Source organism: Lagopus leucura, unplaced genomic scaffold, assembly GCF_019238085.1.
Source record: "Lagopus leucura isolate 7727_CA_CO unplaced genomic scaffold, USGS_WTPT01 Super-Scaffold_100015, whole genome shotgun sequence".
In the NCBI taxonomy this organism is placed as follows: domain Eukaryota; kingdom Metazoa; phylum Chordata; class Aves; order Galliformes; family Phasianidae; genus Lagopus; species Lagopus leucura.
In genome coordinates, this window is record NW_024962269.1 from 10,570,908 (window position 1) to 10,586,193 (window position 15,286).

General features: G+C 46.3%; 1 protein-coding gene across 6 annotated transcripts in view; it reads left to right on the forward strand.

Annotated features, from left to right (window-relative positions):
• NTRK3 (neurotrophic receptor tyrosine kinase 3) overlaps positions 1 to 15,286 on the forward strand; it is a 178,058-nt gene that overhangs the window by 29,442 nt on the left and 133,330 nt on the right. For all 6 annotated transcript variants that reach the window (XM_042875619.1, XM_042875618.1, XM_042875622.1 and 3 more), the window contains one exon: positions 13,069 to 13,137. In XM_042875619.1, the coding sequence (XP_042731553.1) occupies positions 13,069 to 13,137 (69 nt within the window). The remainder of the gene's footprint in view (positions 1 to 13,068; positions 13,138 to 15,286) is intronic.

A 15,286-nucleotide genomic window follows, 5' to 3' on the forward strand; every position in this document is an offset into this window, starting at 1 on the left:
TGGTGCCTAAACTTGAGACACATAAACCATCTGAATACATATTTATGTCACTGTGTTTTGAGCTTATTGAGGAAAATGTCTTTTGTGCTCTTACCATGCCTGTTCTTCTCTTGGTAATACTGAAATGCTCTGGCCAATTTAATTCAGCTTGATAGGAAATTACAAGTCATGAGGATCTTTTTCATATAACTGTCATGAAAATAGTCAGAGAAACAGTGCAGAGAGGTTGCTGTAGTGCCCTGTAGGAAGGAATGCAACACAATCACAATCCTTACTTAGGTACTGAGAAGTCACCAGGAAAACCCAGCACTGGAATCAATGTGCAGGAGAGGACAAGACCTGATTGCTTCCAGGCAATGTGTCCAGCCTGCTGCTCACAGCTGGGGTGGTAGAGCTATGGATGTGGGAGAGGAGAGTTCCAGCAGATTGTGCCTAGGGCTAGACAAATTGACTTCTGTGGTGTCTGAGTCTCCCTGTACTGGGAAACAGGTACTTAAGAGACTGTAATTCCCTCTAAATGTTTTCCTGAGCAGCTGCATACTGGGCCAGCCAGTCAGGAGGCACTGTGTTTGCAGAGGGTAATTGTGCGCACCTTATTTATTGTGGAGGAAAGAAAACAAATTAAGGCTGTGTAATTATAGAGACAGGCACACTTTTAAATAAGGCTTAAGTAGTCAGATTTCTATTTAGAAAATTAATAATTGCCATTTCTGCCTGCGTTTAGAGGCTCTTCTTAAAGTGTCTTCTGGATGTTTATATGTGCTCTAAATGGGCTGGCCGAGACACAGGTCCTATCAAAGAGCAGCACTGCCTGCCAGAGCAGGGATGGGGCTGAGGATGAAGCTTTTTTCCTCTGTTTTTCACCCAAGCATCTTAAGGATGGAGTCTCTGGGAAAAGTCATAGGCTTCAGGAGTGCTTTATGCTGAGTGCAACTGGTTTTTGAGTACTGCATGGGCAGGCTGCTTTCTGTTCTATATGATTTTTATATCTGTATGATCCTATCAGTGTTCTTGCTATAAAATTGAGGCTTGAGGATAAACTGGGTGCTGCATGGACCTCCTCTGACTGGTGAAGTGGGAGCTAGCTGATAAATGGGACTGTTCCTATAGGTAAACCCACAGAGTGGTTAACCTGCGGTACCCTAGGACCTGTACTGTTGGTTGTATAGCTTGGAGGGTGCAGTTGGCTTGGGTGCCCTATTAGGCTCCTGACAGTTGTGTGGCATCACTGTTCATTGCAGGGGATTTGGACTATGTGGCCTTTAAAGGTCCCTTCCAACTCAAGTGACTCTATGGTGTCATAGAACTGGTACTCTGGTGTTGGAAGTAGCCTGCAGCTTTGACGTGGGAGTTCCCAGAGGCACGTTGTGGCTTTAGTCTTTGACAAGGAGAAAACTGGGCTGTGTCACCTGGAAACTGAGATAGCCAAGTAGCTCAGAGTTGGTGAGATTGTGTGCCCGTGTCTGGATGAGGAGCTATGAGATATGGTTTAGTAGCTTGTGGTAGGAATGGTAATGGGAGGGTAGTTGGACTAGATCTTGCAGGTCATTTCCAACCTTGTGATTCTATGATTCTTTTCAGTGCTGTTCTGGGACAGCACTTGAAGCCCTCCAGCAGCTGAGGCTGGCATGATTACAAGGGCTGAGGGCAACAGCTTTGCAAGGCTGGCAAAGTTCACCTTCTTTGCTCTGTGCATCTGGGAGATTGATCAAGATCTCATAATAAATAAAGAAGTAAACAAAATATCAGACTTTGAATTACTGCTAGTACAGCATCGGTCTCTCAGTCATGGCTTGAGGGTCATTTTCCTGTCCTTCGTGTTTAATGATCTATTGCCTTGCTGTAAAAGAGCCACTTGTGTATATAAGGCAGAGTTAAATGTTCTCTCTTGCTCTCTCCTCCTGTAAACAGCTCCACGCCCTGTGTCTGCCTGCAGTCCCTTGCTCCATCCTGGATGTGCTATTACCCTTTCTCTCTCTTCTTGATGATTTCTCCACGTCTTGTCCTTTCATCGCTGCGCTGCTCTCATATCCATCTTGGCAGCCTCCTCCTAATCCAAACTGTCATGTGTTAATTGCTTATGTTTTCCTTTCTGTACTCCTGAGCTAGTGCAGTCTGACAAGTCCTGTGCATAAGCTGGGGCACAGCAGATGAGAGCTCTTAGCTCACTGAGTATGAAGTAATGTGCTGAACTAAACCCCCTCCTTGGTAGTTCAATGTGTCTTACTTTGCATTTGCAAAGAGCTAAATGGGAGTTTAATTTTCCTATGACTACAGGACAAAAAAATAACAATAGGAGAAAAATTAAATAGTCTTTCACTTCCATTAGGTGAATGTTCTTTGTTATTTCTAATCAAGCAGGCAGTTTGGGTACATTTTGATTCACACTTGTACTCTAAAGAAGTTACCACCCCACCACCTTCTAACAGTGAGCCTCTGTGCTGTGATTTACTTAGGAGGCATTTTCCCCTGTGTCTCTCTAGTTGTTCTGTAAAATGATGGGCACACTTAGGGCGCAGCCACCAAAATAAACAGCAGCAATGTCTCTTTCTCCATAAACTTTCCTGCTCTGACCTATCTGTTCTGTTCCCTGGATGCCAGCGCAGAGCAGGTCCTTGCTGATATGCTAACTGACAGCAGTGGTTTGGTGGGATGTTTATTCCCAGTCCTTACCTCAGATAACAGACAAGCAGCTAACTGCAGCTGTTAGTTTTCTTTCAGCAGCAAAGGTGGGTTCTGTGTTTTACCAGCCATCGTGAGCGAGGCTAAAGGAGATTCCAGTTTCCTACAGGACTGTGGCTTTCCTTCAGGCTGGGTCAAAATCATTTGACTTGTATATGGAGGGCTGGGTGTAGGATTTCTGACTGCAGGCTGCTTCACTCAGCTCAGGAGAAGGTTTTTTTTTGTATTGTAATAAGAGGTGGAGCAGTGATTTTTATGCACTATGTACTCCAATGGGGCTTGAGACAGAAACTTTCTAACTTGAGCACTTTGCACCTTGGAGCAAGACCTGTTCTGCCTTGATTCCCCACCTGAAAACCTGGAACAACAACACTTGTTTTCTCTCCTTTTATTTGATTTATTTGCAGTGTAACTCCTGGTATGGTTTCTAGTGATATTTGGCATTGAATTGTGGGATGTGGTTGCAATGTAAGACGAGCTGTTAATACAAATACTATCACAAGTATTTGTAGCCTGATCACATTCTTATGTTGTGCCTATTCCTCTGGTACCTGGATTCTCAGGATTCTAGTATGGCTTTCTCTCTCCTTCCTTCCTTTGAAATGTTGAGATGTTTGTAGCTGTACTGAGTGACTATGGGGATTTATTTTGCTTTCTGAAGATTGATCAATTGTTTTTTGGAATACATGTGAAAGAGGAAACTGCTGCTCTTTTCCAGAGCAACAGTTGCCTTTCCAGTCCCATTTTTCCCTTTTCTTAATAAACAAAAACTGCTTGGGGGGTGCTTACTCTCTGTAATATTTAGTCCTTGATGCAACAACAATGACCTCATAGATATTTTGTGAGCTGCCCTTCAAAGAGAGGCCTAATATCAGGTGCTGTCCTGAAGATGTTATGGTGAGGTTTTAACCAGCTACACATCTTTCAGCCTCTCAGAAGAGAACACCAGCAGCACAGGATGAGCTGATTCCAGGAGATAGGGGGCTGACTATGACCAGATTTTGTTTCTAGGCTCTTGGGATCGCTTCATATTGGAGATATTCCAGAAACATCCTCTGGCTGTTCCTTTTAGTTGCTCTCCAAAACCTGTGGCTCAGTAGATTAGTTGTGGTATAAGGTGTGTCTTGTCTGCCTGTGCCAGTGTAAGAGCTACTGCACAGGGAGAAGGAACTTCCCAGATGGGACCTGAGAGCATGGAAGCCTCATGGAAAGCTGCTGGGGAAGTGAGCAATCATGGTGGGATGAGTGAAAGTTAAGTGACCACATGTGTTATCTCACCTTTTTCTTGATATTGGTTTACTAACAATACAGTTCCAGGGATGACTTTCCTTTTTTTTTTTTTTTTTGATGTACAGTCAGTAAGTACCAGGGCAGAAAAATAGAAGCATTCAAATCATATGTTATTTGAGTAATAAGATACGTCAGGGTAGGAATGATGAGATATTAATCCACGATAGTGTGTGACTAGGCAATAATTTAAATGTCATGGGTTAGGCAGTTGTGTGTTTTATTAGAATTATAAAATTTTATTAGGAAAATGTAGGGAAGGAGGGGAAAGTGTCTCACCAAAACTCACCATTTGTAGTAGGATGAATTCTGAATTATCAGATGCAAGGCACTGAGATGTTTATAAGGCTGCGAATAGGGGCCCGAGTCTTTGTTGTCGAGGTGCTGTGGTGATCGGAGAGGACAGGTCCGATCATCAGCCTGAATCACGGCGTGCCCGGTGCCCCCTTCTCCCCGCCGCGCAGTGAGCGACGCGCCGCCGTTCAGCACCACGGACAGGGCCGCTCCCGGCCGTCTTGCGGCGCTTCTCCCTCCGGCCTCTGTCCCGCTCACCGAGCTCCTCAGTCTCCCAACACCAAGGTTTTCCGGCCTCCCTGCCTCCAACCCTCCTGTTTTCTCTGCTTGCAGCCGGGCTTTCCAGCTTCCAAGCAGCCCCAGCCACTGACTGCAGCACAGGCGTTTCCTGCTTGCAGCATGCCTCCCTACTTGTGCTGAAGCCTTGCGTTTTTCCTGCCTCTTGCTCACACCTGGCTGCAGGTGCAAGCTGTGTCTAGCCATAAGGTTTGAGATCACCTGAGGAATGACCTGTCTGGTTTCACTGCCAGCAGCGCTTTCAATCTTCCATCTTTCCCTCTGTATGAAGCAAATCTTCTGAGATGTCTGTTTGACAGATGCAATATAAACTTTCTGAACTGCAGTGGCTCCTGGCACTGGCTTTGTTCTGCAGCAGGAATGGAGTCATCCTGCAGCACTGCTACCCGGCAGCTGTCTGTGGGTTTCTCACATGAGGAGTTTACTAGGAGAACTGCCATCTGACCTCACTGAAACAACAGCTCATGAAGCTTGGTTAAACATTTGTTGAATCCATTTGTGCTTGTTGGTAATTGTGAGTAATTTGCTATCTTGGAATAATGAAGGAATGCCTGCTATAATTTGAAGCACTCTGCACTTCATGGTGAATATGCTTTTCGTTTGAAAATACTCCTGACAGTGACCAAGGTTTGGAGATAAAAAAAAAAAAGTTTATTTCTTCTACCTTTTATGTACAACTCTTTTTTTATGTTTTGAGAAGAACAGGAAATATACAGCCCCTTTGTTCAGATGTTCCTGTGAATTTTTTGACAGAACTAATTGCTAGGGACAAAACATGTTTCTGCTTCTGGTTATGAGTGAGGATTGCAGTGAGCAGGATTTGCTGGACCCTGGCTGCCTTTAGTAGCTGTAGGCAACTCTGTGCTCAGAACAGTACTCCCCTGTGTGTGCTCAACTGCTGCAAGCAGGCACATCTCTGCTCCAAACCCCATGCTCAGGTGTGCCCCTAGGTGCTGCTGCCTCTCTGCTCCCCATCCCCGCGGATCCCTGGGGAGAGCTGTGAGCTGGCTCTCTGCTTGATGTTGTCTGTCTCCCAGGTTGAGTGTTTATCTTGCCATTTGATGAGGCATAGCTGGAACACATCAGCATCACCTCCTGCTGAGGCCAGGAGCCTCTGTGATGCACGGGAGGTGTCAGCTGCCAGCTCTACTGGCTGACAGTGCGTTCCCTTTGGTGGAGTGCGGTCCCTCTGGAGGTGCTGCGCGATCCCAGCTCTGCCTTCTCTTCCCCACGTGTGCCCCACAGATCTGGTCCCTCGGGGTGGGTGTCATAGAATCATAAAATAGCTTGGGTTGGAAGGAGCCTTAAAGGTCATCTGTTTGTCCAGCTGCTTGATCCCAAGCTCTGCTGGGCTCAGCAGGGATGTGGGCTGGGTGCTGTGGGCTAATGGCAGGCTTTCTTTTCATTAGCTGGTATAAACACAGCTCTTTGGCAGCAGCTTCCTTTTCTGAGCCTAGGAAGACTGCTTTTCCTTTTATCTATAATTTAGTGAAGTGTCAAGCCACAGAAGTTGCAACAGTAATAAGCTGTAGAGGAAACTTATTTGCTGAAAAGGTGGGTTTCATTCCAGGGCTGTGGCTTTTTCACACTTCTGCAAGGGATGATGGCTGCTCGTGCAGCCTCCCTTGCAATGTATTCATGCAACCTTCCTTAGGAAGCTCACAGGCTTTCCAGCCCTTTTCCCATACAGTTTCCATGTGGAACTGAGGGTGAGCTGTACAAAATGTCATGGGGAAAATGGGTCTGAAGAGGAGAAGGAGGGTTGATTGGGGTAGGGAAGAAGGGTGTGTGTGAGTTGTGTGGAAAGTAAGTGGAAAGGAAATATGGGTTTGTTAGAAAAAACTTGGGAACAGTGCTGCTATATTAACCAGAACCTTCCTCTCATCCTTTGACATGGCTTTGGAAGCAATATTAGAGTCTTCCTAATTATTTTTCTTGGATGAGTTTTGCGATCCTGATGATATTAATTATTCTTAAAGGTCAACAGCACTCACTTGAATCCCCTTCTGTTCTATCATGTAATCAGTTAATTAATTGGAAACCATTTAGCAGTGTCTGTTGAGAGCTTAGTCTGCCTAATGCCCTGTTGTTTTGCTGTTGCTGGGAGATATAGGCGTGTGTGTGTGTGTGTGTGTGTATATATATGTATGTATGTATATACATCCTTGTACCCTTCTTTTCTTCAGAGCCTCTGCTTGCAGATTTCTCATCACTGTCCCAGACTCTCTGTGCCTCTGGCAGCTCCCCAAGGCAGACAAATCAGTGCTCAGGCGTAGCTGTTACTGTTCCCTTTACTAACCCCTGCAAGAGCAGTGTGTGAGATTATTCAGGGCTCATTGATTTCTGGGCATTCAATTAAATGCATGCGTGGGAGAACTATTTTTAATATAAACTTGATGCAAGAGCCTTGCAACAGCTGAGAGTATGGCCCTCATTGGGGAGGGGGAGGGAGAACAAGACCCCATCCCAGGGCTCTGCATTCAACGTGATGAAGTTGGGACTCTTGTGTGCACATTGCCCAGATCCTGTATCCATGGGGTGCCATCCTGCCTGGAGTTTCAGCGTAGAAAACATGAGAGATGCAATGGAATTCTAGGAGGATGTGTATCTGCAATCTGGTGCCCCTGTGTGTATGGAGATGCTAGGAAATGTCCCTTAAGGTACTTTCCATCCCATGCTGTCTCCTTGCACTGTGCCTCAGTTCAGCAGGGGTGATTTTTTTTTTTTATGCAGCTGTCTGGTTTGCTTGGTCCTGCTGGAAACCTGCGAGTGGGAGGCATTCCCCAGCTGTTTTCTGTTCCTATCTGGAAGAAACAGGCAATTTGAAGCAAACAAGCAGGGTAAAGCCAGCCTCTTGCTGGAGCTGTCAGCTGGCAACCCTTGTTCTCAATCAGCACCACTCTCCAGTATCATTGCTGGGTATCTAAGCAGGAGAAAAGCCCAGTGTGCGGTTATTCTAGATGTAATGGACCTAAAAAGACTCCAGGTTGGGCAAGAAGAAGAAAGACTGATGCAAAGCATCTCTGAGGATATCTCAGCTGTGAAAGGACAGCTGTAGGGAAGGGTTCTTGCCTGTTGCAGATTAATTTTCTCTTCCTTAAGTGGGAGATTGGCATGCTTTGTGGATGCTGCTGAACTCTGCCCTGCAGGGAAGCTGGCAGGCAAAGGGAAAGCAACTGCAGGGCTGACCTCGCTTTTAACCTTTCCTCGAGTCCTCTGGGAGCCCAGATGTCTTCGGAGAAGAGCTGTGTAAACAGCATGCAACAACAACAGGAGGGCCAGATCCCCCTCCTTCGATCCATCTTGAAACACAGAGGATGATATTACCCACATCTGCTGTCCACTTCCCATCTGTACCACGTGCCGAACCAGAACCATGAGCAACGATGAGCTCTGAGGGATGATACGTCTCCAAAAAAGCTTAGTGCAGCTGGGAAGCTGGCAGGTTCCTTGAATGAGATGAGCTGGAGGGCACGGAGGCATCGTGGAGATGGCCTTTGAGGGCTCAGGGCTGGGCTGCAGGCTGTTGGCAGAGGCGGTGGGAGGAGAGGTGTGGAATAGATGTGCTGGAGCTGTGGTGCCACACGCCCCTGCCCTGCTGTGCTCTGAAGCTTCTGCGTTACTATGCTGTTATTTAAAGAACAGCGCGGAGGAGGCACCCCTCTCCACCCCCTTCCATCCTGTTTCAATGGCATTTGAATTTTACAAATTATGATATAGGAACTAGGAGGCACGAAGGGATGCTGGGCTGCCCCTCTCCGGTGTCACATTTTTGGGCATAGTGGGTGGCAGGGCTCCCACTGTTGATGCTCTCCTTCAGTGCAAGGGGCCTTGAGTTTGGGAGATTATCACAAGTTATGGTTATTAGCACAATAAATAATTTGGGGGGAGTGATATGATGGGATGTGATACGAGTTTGGATGCCTTGTAAAGCACTGTGCAATATTGTGGATACATTTGGAAGCAAGGAGCGAGTTACGGTGTCCATAATCACAAAGGGAATTTGAACCTTGATGGCTTTTTTATTCTGGTGTGTCTAGGGCAGTAAAGACCTGGACACTGCTGACTTACCTGACTGTATTTTCCATATATGAAGCTTGTGTGTGCTGGGCACTCTCTGATGCTTTGTAGGCTCTGGTTCAGGTGTGTCCTGCTGGGGCTTTGTGCTGAGCTATGGGGGATTTCAGCTGAGTCCAATACTTGCAGAGTCTGCTTTGTGGTGAGGTCTGTCTGTATTTCCACAGTTCCTGGGACTGGCTGGGGATAGATCTAACGCATTAAGGAAAGACATTCAGTTTTGGGGAAGGCAGCTGGAGGTGTATGATGTATGCCTCATCTCTAATTTGTGACTGGCCCTTGTTTGAGTTTCTCCAACCCTGGCTGCTCTGTTCCCGTCATCCAGAGCGGCACCATGCTATTAAAATGCATGGAAAACTTCCCTCATGCAGAATTGGATGCCTCATGGTGGAAATGAGGGTGAGTGGAGGAGGGACAGGCAAGTAGAGTCCCTCCCCAGCAGAGCTGCTGACATCATGTTGGACTGAACCACATAATATAGCTTACAGTTTAATTACAGGGGCTTTAGCTTGTTGCTGTCATTAATGAGGCATCCAGCTTAATTTAGCTGAATAAAAATGGCTTTAATAGTGGGAACTCTTTTGGCAGCAGGGTAATTGAGGGAAAAGAAGAACACGCTGTTTTCTTTTTCGTGAAAGACCACTCACTATGGGCTGCCTGGAACTGGGCTCCTCTCCTGATCAGGGCGGTGAGGCTGTGGCACAGGTTGCCCAGAGAGGTGGTGGCTGCCCCATCCCTGCAGACACTGCAGATCAGGCTGGATGGGGCTCTGAGCCCCTGATCAGCTGTAGGTGTCCCTGTTCAGTGCAGGGGAGTCGGACCAGATGGCCTTGAAGGGCCCATTCCTACTCAAATAATTCTAGGATTCTAAGCACAGGAGTGAGGGTCCTGTGCAGAAGGTGATGCTTTCCTAATCCCCATGTGTTCCTTGTGCACAGGGACCGAAAGGATTGGTCCTCTTTTCTCTCTCCTCATTCCTCAGCCAGATTGCCACAGCTATGTCCTGAAACAGGCTTCTGTTTGCCAGTGTGAAATACACAGATAAGGTGTCTTGCTTCTCTCTCAGGTGTCTCCTCGACATGTGATGTGCCATACTTTATTACAGGTGGAGCTGATGCACAGGCTGTTATAAAGATTGTCTGGCACGCTCTCCTACAGGATTGTTTCCATCTTCCTATACCTCTGCCAGATTTTAATTGCTCAGGCTGAAGTTTTCTGTGTTGGGTGTCTGCTCCTGGCTCAATCCATTTTTTTCTTTTTTTGATGCTTTCTGTCTGGTTTCAAACAAAACCTGCTCCGATGGCTGAGGCAGCGGATAGAGGGAAAATGGGCTGTTGGGTTTAAGCCGGAAAATACTGGTGTGATGCTTCCATCCCAAGGTACCCACACTCTCCTTTTGTGGAGGGAGGAATTCTGCTTGTCAAAGAGCAGGTCATGTAGAAAAGGCTTATTTTTGCCTTCTGTATGTGAGTGTGCCAATATTCAAATGAATCAAAAAATCCTCTATTATTACTAGTGACTTCTGTGGATTTCCCAGGTAAATGGTCTGGATGTTTCAGGAGCTATGTGAGCTTTCATGTTTGGTAGCATCTAGTTTTCTCTAGGACTTTATAGAGGCAGAACAAATCTTGATCCAGTTGGAGGGAGTTTTGCAGAGGACATTTGGGAGCAGATGGAGGAGATGAAGGGTAGCAGCTCTTGTTGGGACACTGGGAATGCAAGGATGCAAGGGCTCAGAAGGTCATAGGATGTGGATGAAGAGATCATAGAATCATTAAGGTTGGAAAGATCACTAAGATCATCTAGTCCATCAACCCATGAGGAGTGTTTAGGAGTAGTTTGGAGAGTGATAGGTAGAAGGTGGGCTCCAGCAATAGAAACAATGGGGATATGGAAGCAAAAAGGGGCTTTTGGCCTGGGAAACTCACTGTGCGCGGCCACAGAACAGAGGGAACCTTACAAATGCTGAATTGGTTATAAAATGCCATTGCTCCATTCACCCGTGGAGCCATAATTTAATCTCCTCGTGTGCATGTACTGTGATACTATCTCTAATTACATAATCACATGCTATTTTCCCCAGGAAGCCTGCCCCATCCAGCACAGGGGATGGATCTATTCTGGGGAGAGATTGAAGCTGTGCAGAGAGGTTTTCCTGTAGCAGCTCTGCATCTTCTGCCACAAAAGTTGGCAGATAGACTCAACGCATGCGTAAGAGAGCAGGACTGAAACCCTGTAGGGTTTCAGGTGTTTGGCTTTGTGACCTAAATGATATGATTTTCTGTTGCATTTGTGGATGCAGCCCTGTTCTGTGTCCATGCCGATATCCAGGCCTTGTACAAGGACCTTACTGACACAGATGTCTGATGTGACTGGGGCAAGGTCAGATGCATGCAAGTGAGGACTCATCCTGCCCAATGCTCAGCGTGGGTTGTAGCTTTCTGGGGTTGGGATGTGGGTGGTAGGAGTTGGTTTCCAAGGACTGAAGGAGAAGAGCTGAGCACATCTGCATGGCGAAGATTCTTGCGTTAGTGAGGACGCTTCCTTCCTCCATCTCCCTGTGCCCTAAATTGTAATAACATGATCATGCTATTTTTGATTCCCTTATTTGCGTGAAAAGCCTGTTGTTTTTTCTCTTCTCTTTCAGAATCCAATTTTCTCTTGACATTTCTGCCTAATGTAGCAAAACATGACCTTTGAGAAAGGACATTCTAGCAAGACTCACTTCCCTCCTCTGCATCTCTGCCTCTCTCCCACATTTTGCTGTCTCTCATGCATCCCCTGTTACGCTTCCCTCTCCTCTCTGTGTAGGGGGAGGGAGTGTACTGTCTTATTTCTTTCTAGCAGTGATCTGCTCCTTCCCCTCCTACTTTTCATCTGTCTTTGCAAACTTCCCAGGTGTTGAGTGCTCCAGGGTGGATAAAGGAAAGAGTTTGGCAATTTTTTTTTTTAACTTTTCCCTTGTTTAACATCACCTGCTATTTTTTGCCACCTCCCTAAACTTTGGTGGAGGCTGGAATTAATTTGTCTACAGCATTAAGAATTGAGGGGTGGGGGGATGGAATCTTAGTCATGCAAAATAAAGTGCCTGTGGTTTGCAGTGGTTTACACAGTGGGGCAGTCTGAGAGGCACAAGCAGAATTTAATGATGCAGCACTAAGCTGTTGGGATGTTTGGGATTCTGTGCCTGCCACGCTCATGGAGAGCCATTGGGATGCTGGTTTGGTGTCAGAGCTGCAGTGAGCTCCCCATTCCTAACTGTAGAATTTCAGAGCAGGGCTTTGTGGGGGAGCCCAATAGTGTGTGGGATGGATCCAAAGCTCCCAACGGGATGAGAAGTGATGGCAATGGAAGCATACTCTGAGAGATGTAAGGAGTCACCTCCTGTGTTTCCTGGAGCTCTGAATGCTAGGATAGATACAGGCAGATCTGGGATTCTGCCAACACCCCTCTGCTCACCCCAGGCATCCCCAGGAAGGCTGCAGACAGCAGTTTCCTTATCATCATGTTGTGCTGTTGGAAATCCAAGGCTCTTCTCTTTGTGTGGCTGCTTCCTCCCTGCCTAGCTTGTCCCCAGAACATCGTTTCTCTTTTAGTAATTCTTAGTTTGATTTTGCACTCTTTTATCCCCCCTGGCTTCCAGCTGAAGAGGCAATATCTGCTGGGTTGCAAGGCTCTCCCAGGTAGATGAGATTTATGTTTCTGCAAGTTTGGACAGATGGAGAGAGGGATAGGGAGCTGTTAGCTGCTGTGGTGGTGATACCCCTGGGTGCAAGCAGCAAACAGCCATAACGGGATACTCTAATGCATGGCTACTAGGTACCGTACGATAATACCTTGGGTAATCATTGTTCTGTTGTTACAGCTTGGGTGTTAATACTTTTAACGTGACAGTTTTACTTAATTTTTGTTCAGCTTACAAAATTAGACTTGTTCTTTCTGCTCATGGTTGGTTGAGCTCCAGATTCACAGGCAAGAATCAGGCAAATCTTTCTGTCTGAATTATTACTATTATTTCTTTTAGCATTGCAGCAGGATATAAACCACTTTCCCCTGTGGAAGGGTGGAATAAAATCATAAAATGGCCTGGGTTGAAAAGGACCACGATGACCATCCAGTTTCAACCCCCCTGGCTATGTGCAGGGTCACCAACCACCAGACCAGGCTGCCCAGAGCCCACATCCGGCCTGGCCTTGAATGCCTCCAGGGATGGAGCATCCACAACCTCCTTGGGCATCACCCTCTACATGAAAAATAAAATGAGGAGCTTCCATTCAGGTTCAGCTTCATTAAAATCTCTCATTAGGAAACCTGAATTGGGTCCTAAACTGTTTGACAGCGCTGTAGCAGATGATGGGCCCTGTGGTGGAAGTAGGGCTGCATGCAGGAGGAATTATTTACCATGACTCCTTTTTTCTTGTTAATTTTCAGAGACCTCTCTGGTAACCGGCTCACCACCTTGTCATGGCAACTCTTCCAGACGCTGCGGCTCTTTGACCTGTAAGTTCTATCCTGGAGGTTCTTCCTGGAATTAAAGGGGAGGCTGAGAGAAGGTTTTTTACATAGAGCTGGTTTGAAGCCTGTGAATAATTATCTAGAACTCCATTGGGCAGAGCCTTCTTTGGGAGGGTTTCCTGGCTATGGGAGCACCAGAGCAGAACTGCTTCTCTTTTAGCATTGCAGCGGCTGGCTAATTAACATCAGGATGATGAACAGGTCATTCTTGGGGTAGTAAATGGTTGACTAATGCTAGGAACATGTAAGACATACTCATTGGGCAAGATTTGCAGTGGATCTTCCCAAAGACTTGGTCCTCATGGTTGGCCTTACCCTCCAACTGTTATATGTGTATTTTTCACTTCTGGTCAGGCTTTAGAAACAATCCTGATTTTTGGGTGGGTGACTCCCTTGCTCTCTAGCAATTGAGGTACCTGCCAGCTCCCGTGTGCATGATGAGATAGTTGTCCCTCCTGGGGCACCAGTGGCCTTCAGCCTGTTGAATTATTGATGGAGCATTCAGTGCTGTGCTTGAAGAATAAATGGACATGAAATCAATGGAGTGTTGCCCCGATGACCTGTTTTGTCGGATTTTAGAAATAGTTGTTTGGTAGGTGTGTATATATATATATATATATATGTAGGATTTCTCCCAGAGGATCCTGGGAAGCTCCATTCATCCTCACCGATGATCAATAGAGCTGTAAGCTGGAAGTGACTTATGAAAGAATAAAGACAGTCTTTCAAGTGGGAGTAAGTGTGTTATCACCGGTGTTGCTGCAGTGCATTTTATTTCTGTCAAATTGTTAAATGAAAAATACTAATAGTGATATTAGAAATAGAGGAACGCCCTTCTGATGGGGAATCTGGCTTGCAAACGTAAAATGCTGAACTTGGAATTTGTCCCCTTGCTGATTGCTCTAAATATTTTTAAAGCCTGGCTCAGGTTTCAAGTTTAATAGCATGAGTCATTTGTATTCTTAGACCTTTACTTATTATCATTGCACTGTTTGGCAAAATTCAGATTGATGGTTGCTGCCTCAGAAAGACCCAAGCGTGGAGGTGCAAAAGGGGCTGCAGTCCTGGGTGAGAGGCATCAGCAGAGCCTGGGATCACAGTGATCCTGCAGATCAATGGTGATGCTTCCAAAGTGGCTCATTTCTGTTGTTTCATTTCTCTGCTTATATATGTATATATTTTTTTTTTCTTTGGGTGTGCCCCAGGTCTGCTAGAACAAATTGGGCTCAAAAGACCAATGCCAGACAAAGAGGGAATTGAGATGCTGCTTTTTGGGCACTGAATGGTGCATGTCCCATCAGATGCTGAATACATCCATAGTGAACAGCGGATGCTGGCAGGGAAGCTGGTGTGCTGGAGGTGGCTGCAGTCTGTGTCAGCAGAGTCACTCGAGGCCAGGGCTCTGCAGCCTGGCAAAGGGAAATAAAGTGAATGGTTTGGCTCCTGTTGGAAATGTGCTCAGAGCTGCACTCAGAGATAACGAGCCCTGATTAATGAAAGAAGTAATGTGGGTAGGCACATGGGAAATCATGGGGCTGGGTAATAGGAAAGAGATGGGAGATGGACAGCCGTTCTGTTATGAATTGTGTTGTCAGCATTTTCATTGGAGTTTCTTGGCAATGCCCAGCTTGGCTGGTCATCTCTGCCACTGTGCTCTGAAAGGCTTCTTGGCATCGCCCTGTGGCATGGGCTTGAGTGATCAACAAGAACCCTGTCTGGGAGCTGGAATGAGAGCCTGGTCAAGTTTATTTTCTTCTGGAGAAGTGCTTTGTCACTGATATTTCTTGTCATGTGTCCCCTCTGGGTTTCTCATCACTATGGAACCTCTTCCATGTCAGCACGGGTAGGATGCACCCAAATAACATGATGCTACTGTTTCCCAAAGCATGAAAGAGGAGGAATGTTTGAGATGATATCCACTGGGAAGCCAGTGTTGATGTGCTTGTGTCCTTCCCGTGGCCAGGAAACTGCTGAACTCTGTGTTTGAGAGAAAAGATCACGTGGGAATGTAGCCTAAGCTATGGGCTCTGAATAATCATTCACATAAAGAAGTTGGAAACTAAGGTGAAGAAATATTTCTCTTGTGAAGTGGCCGTGGTTGTGAGCACTGGGGCCTTTAAATAAAAGTAAGTCT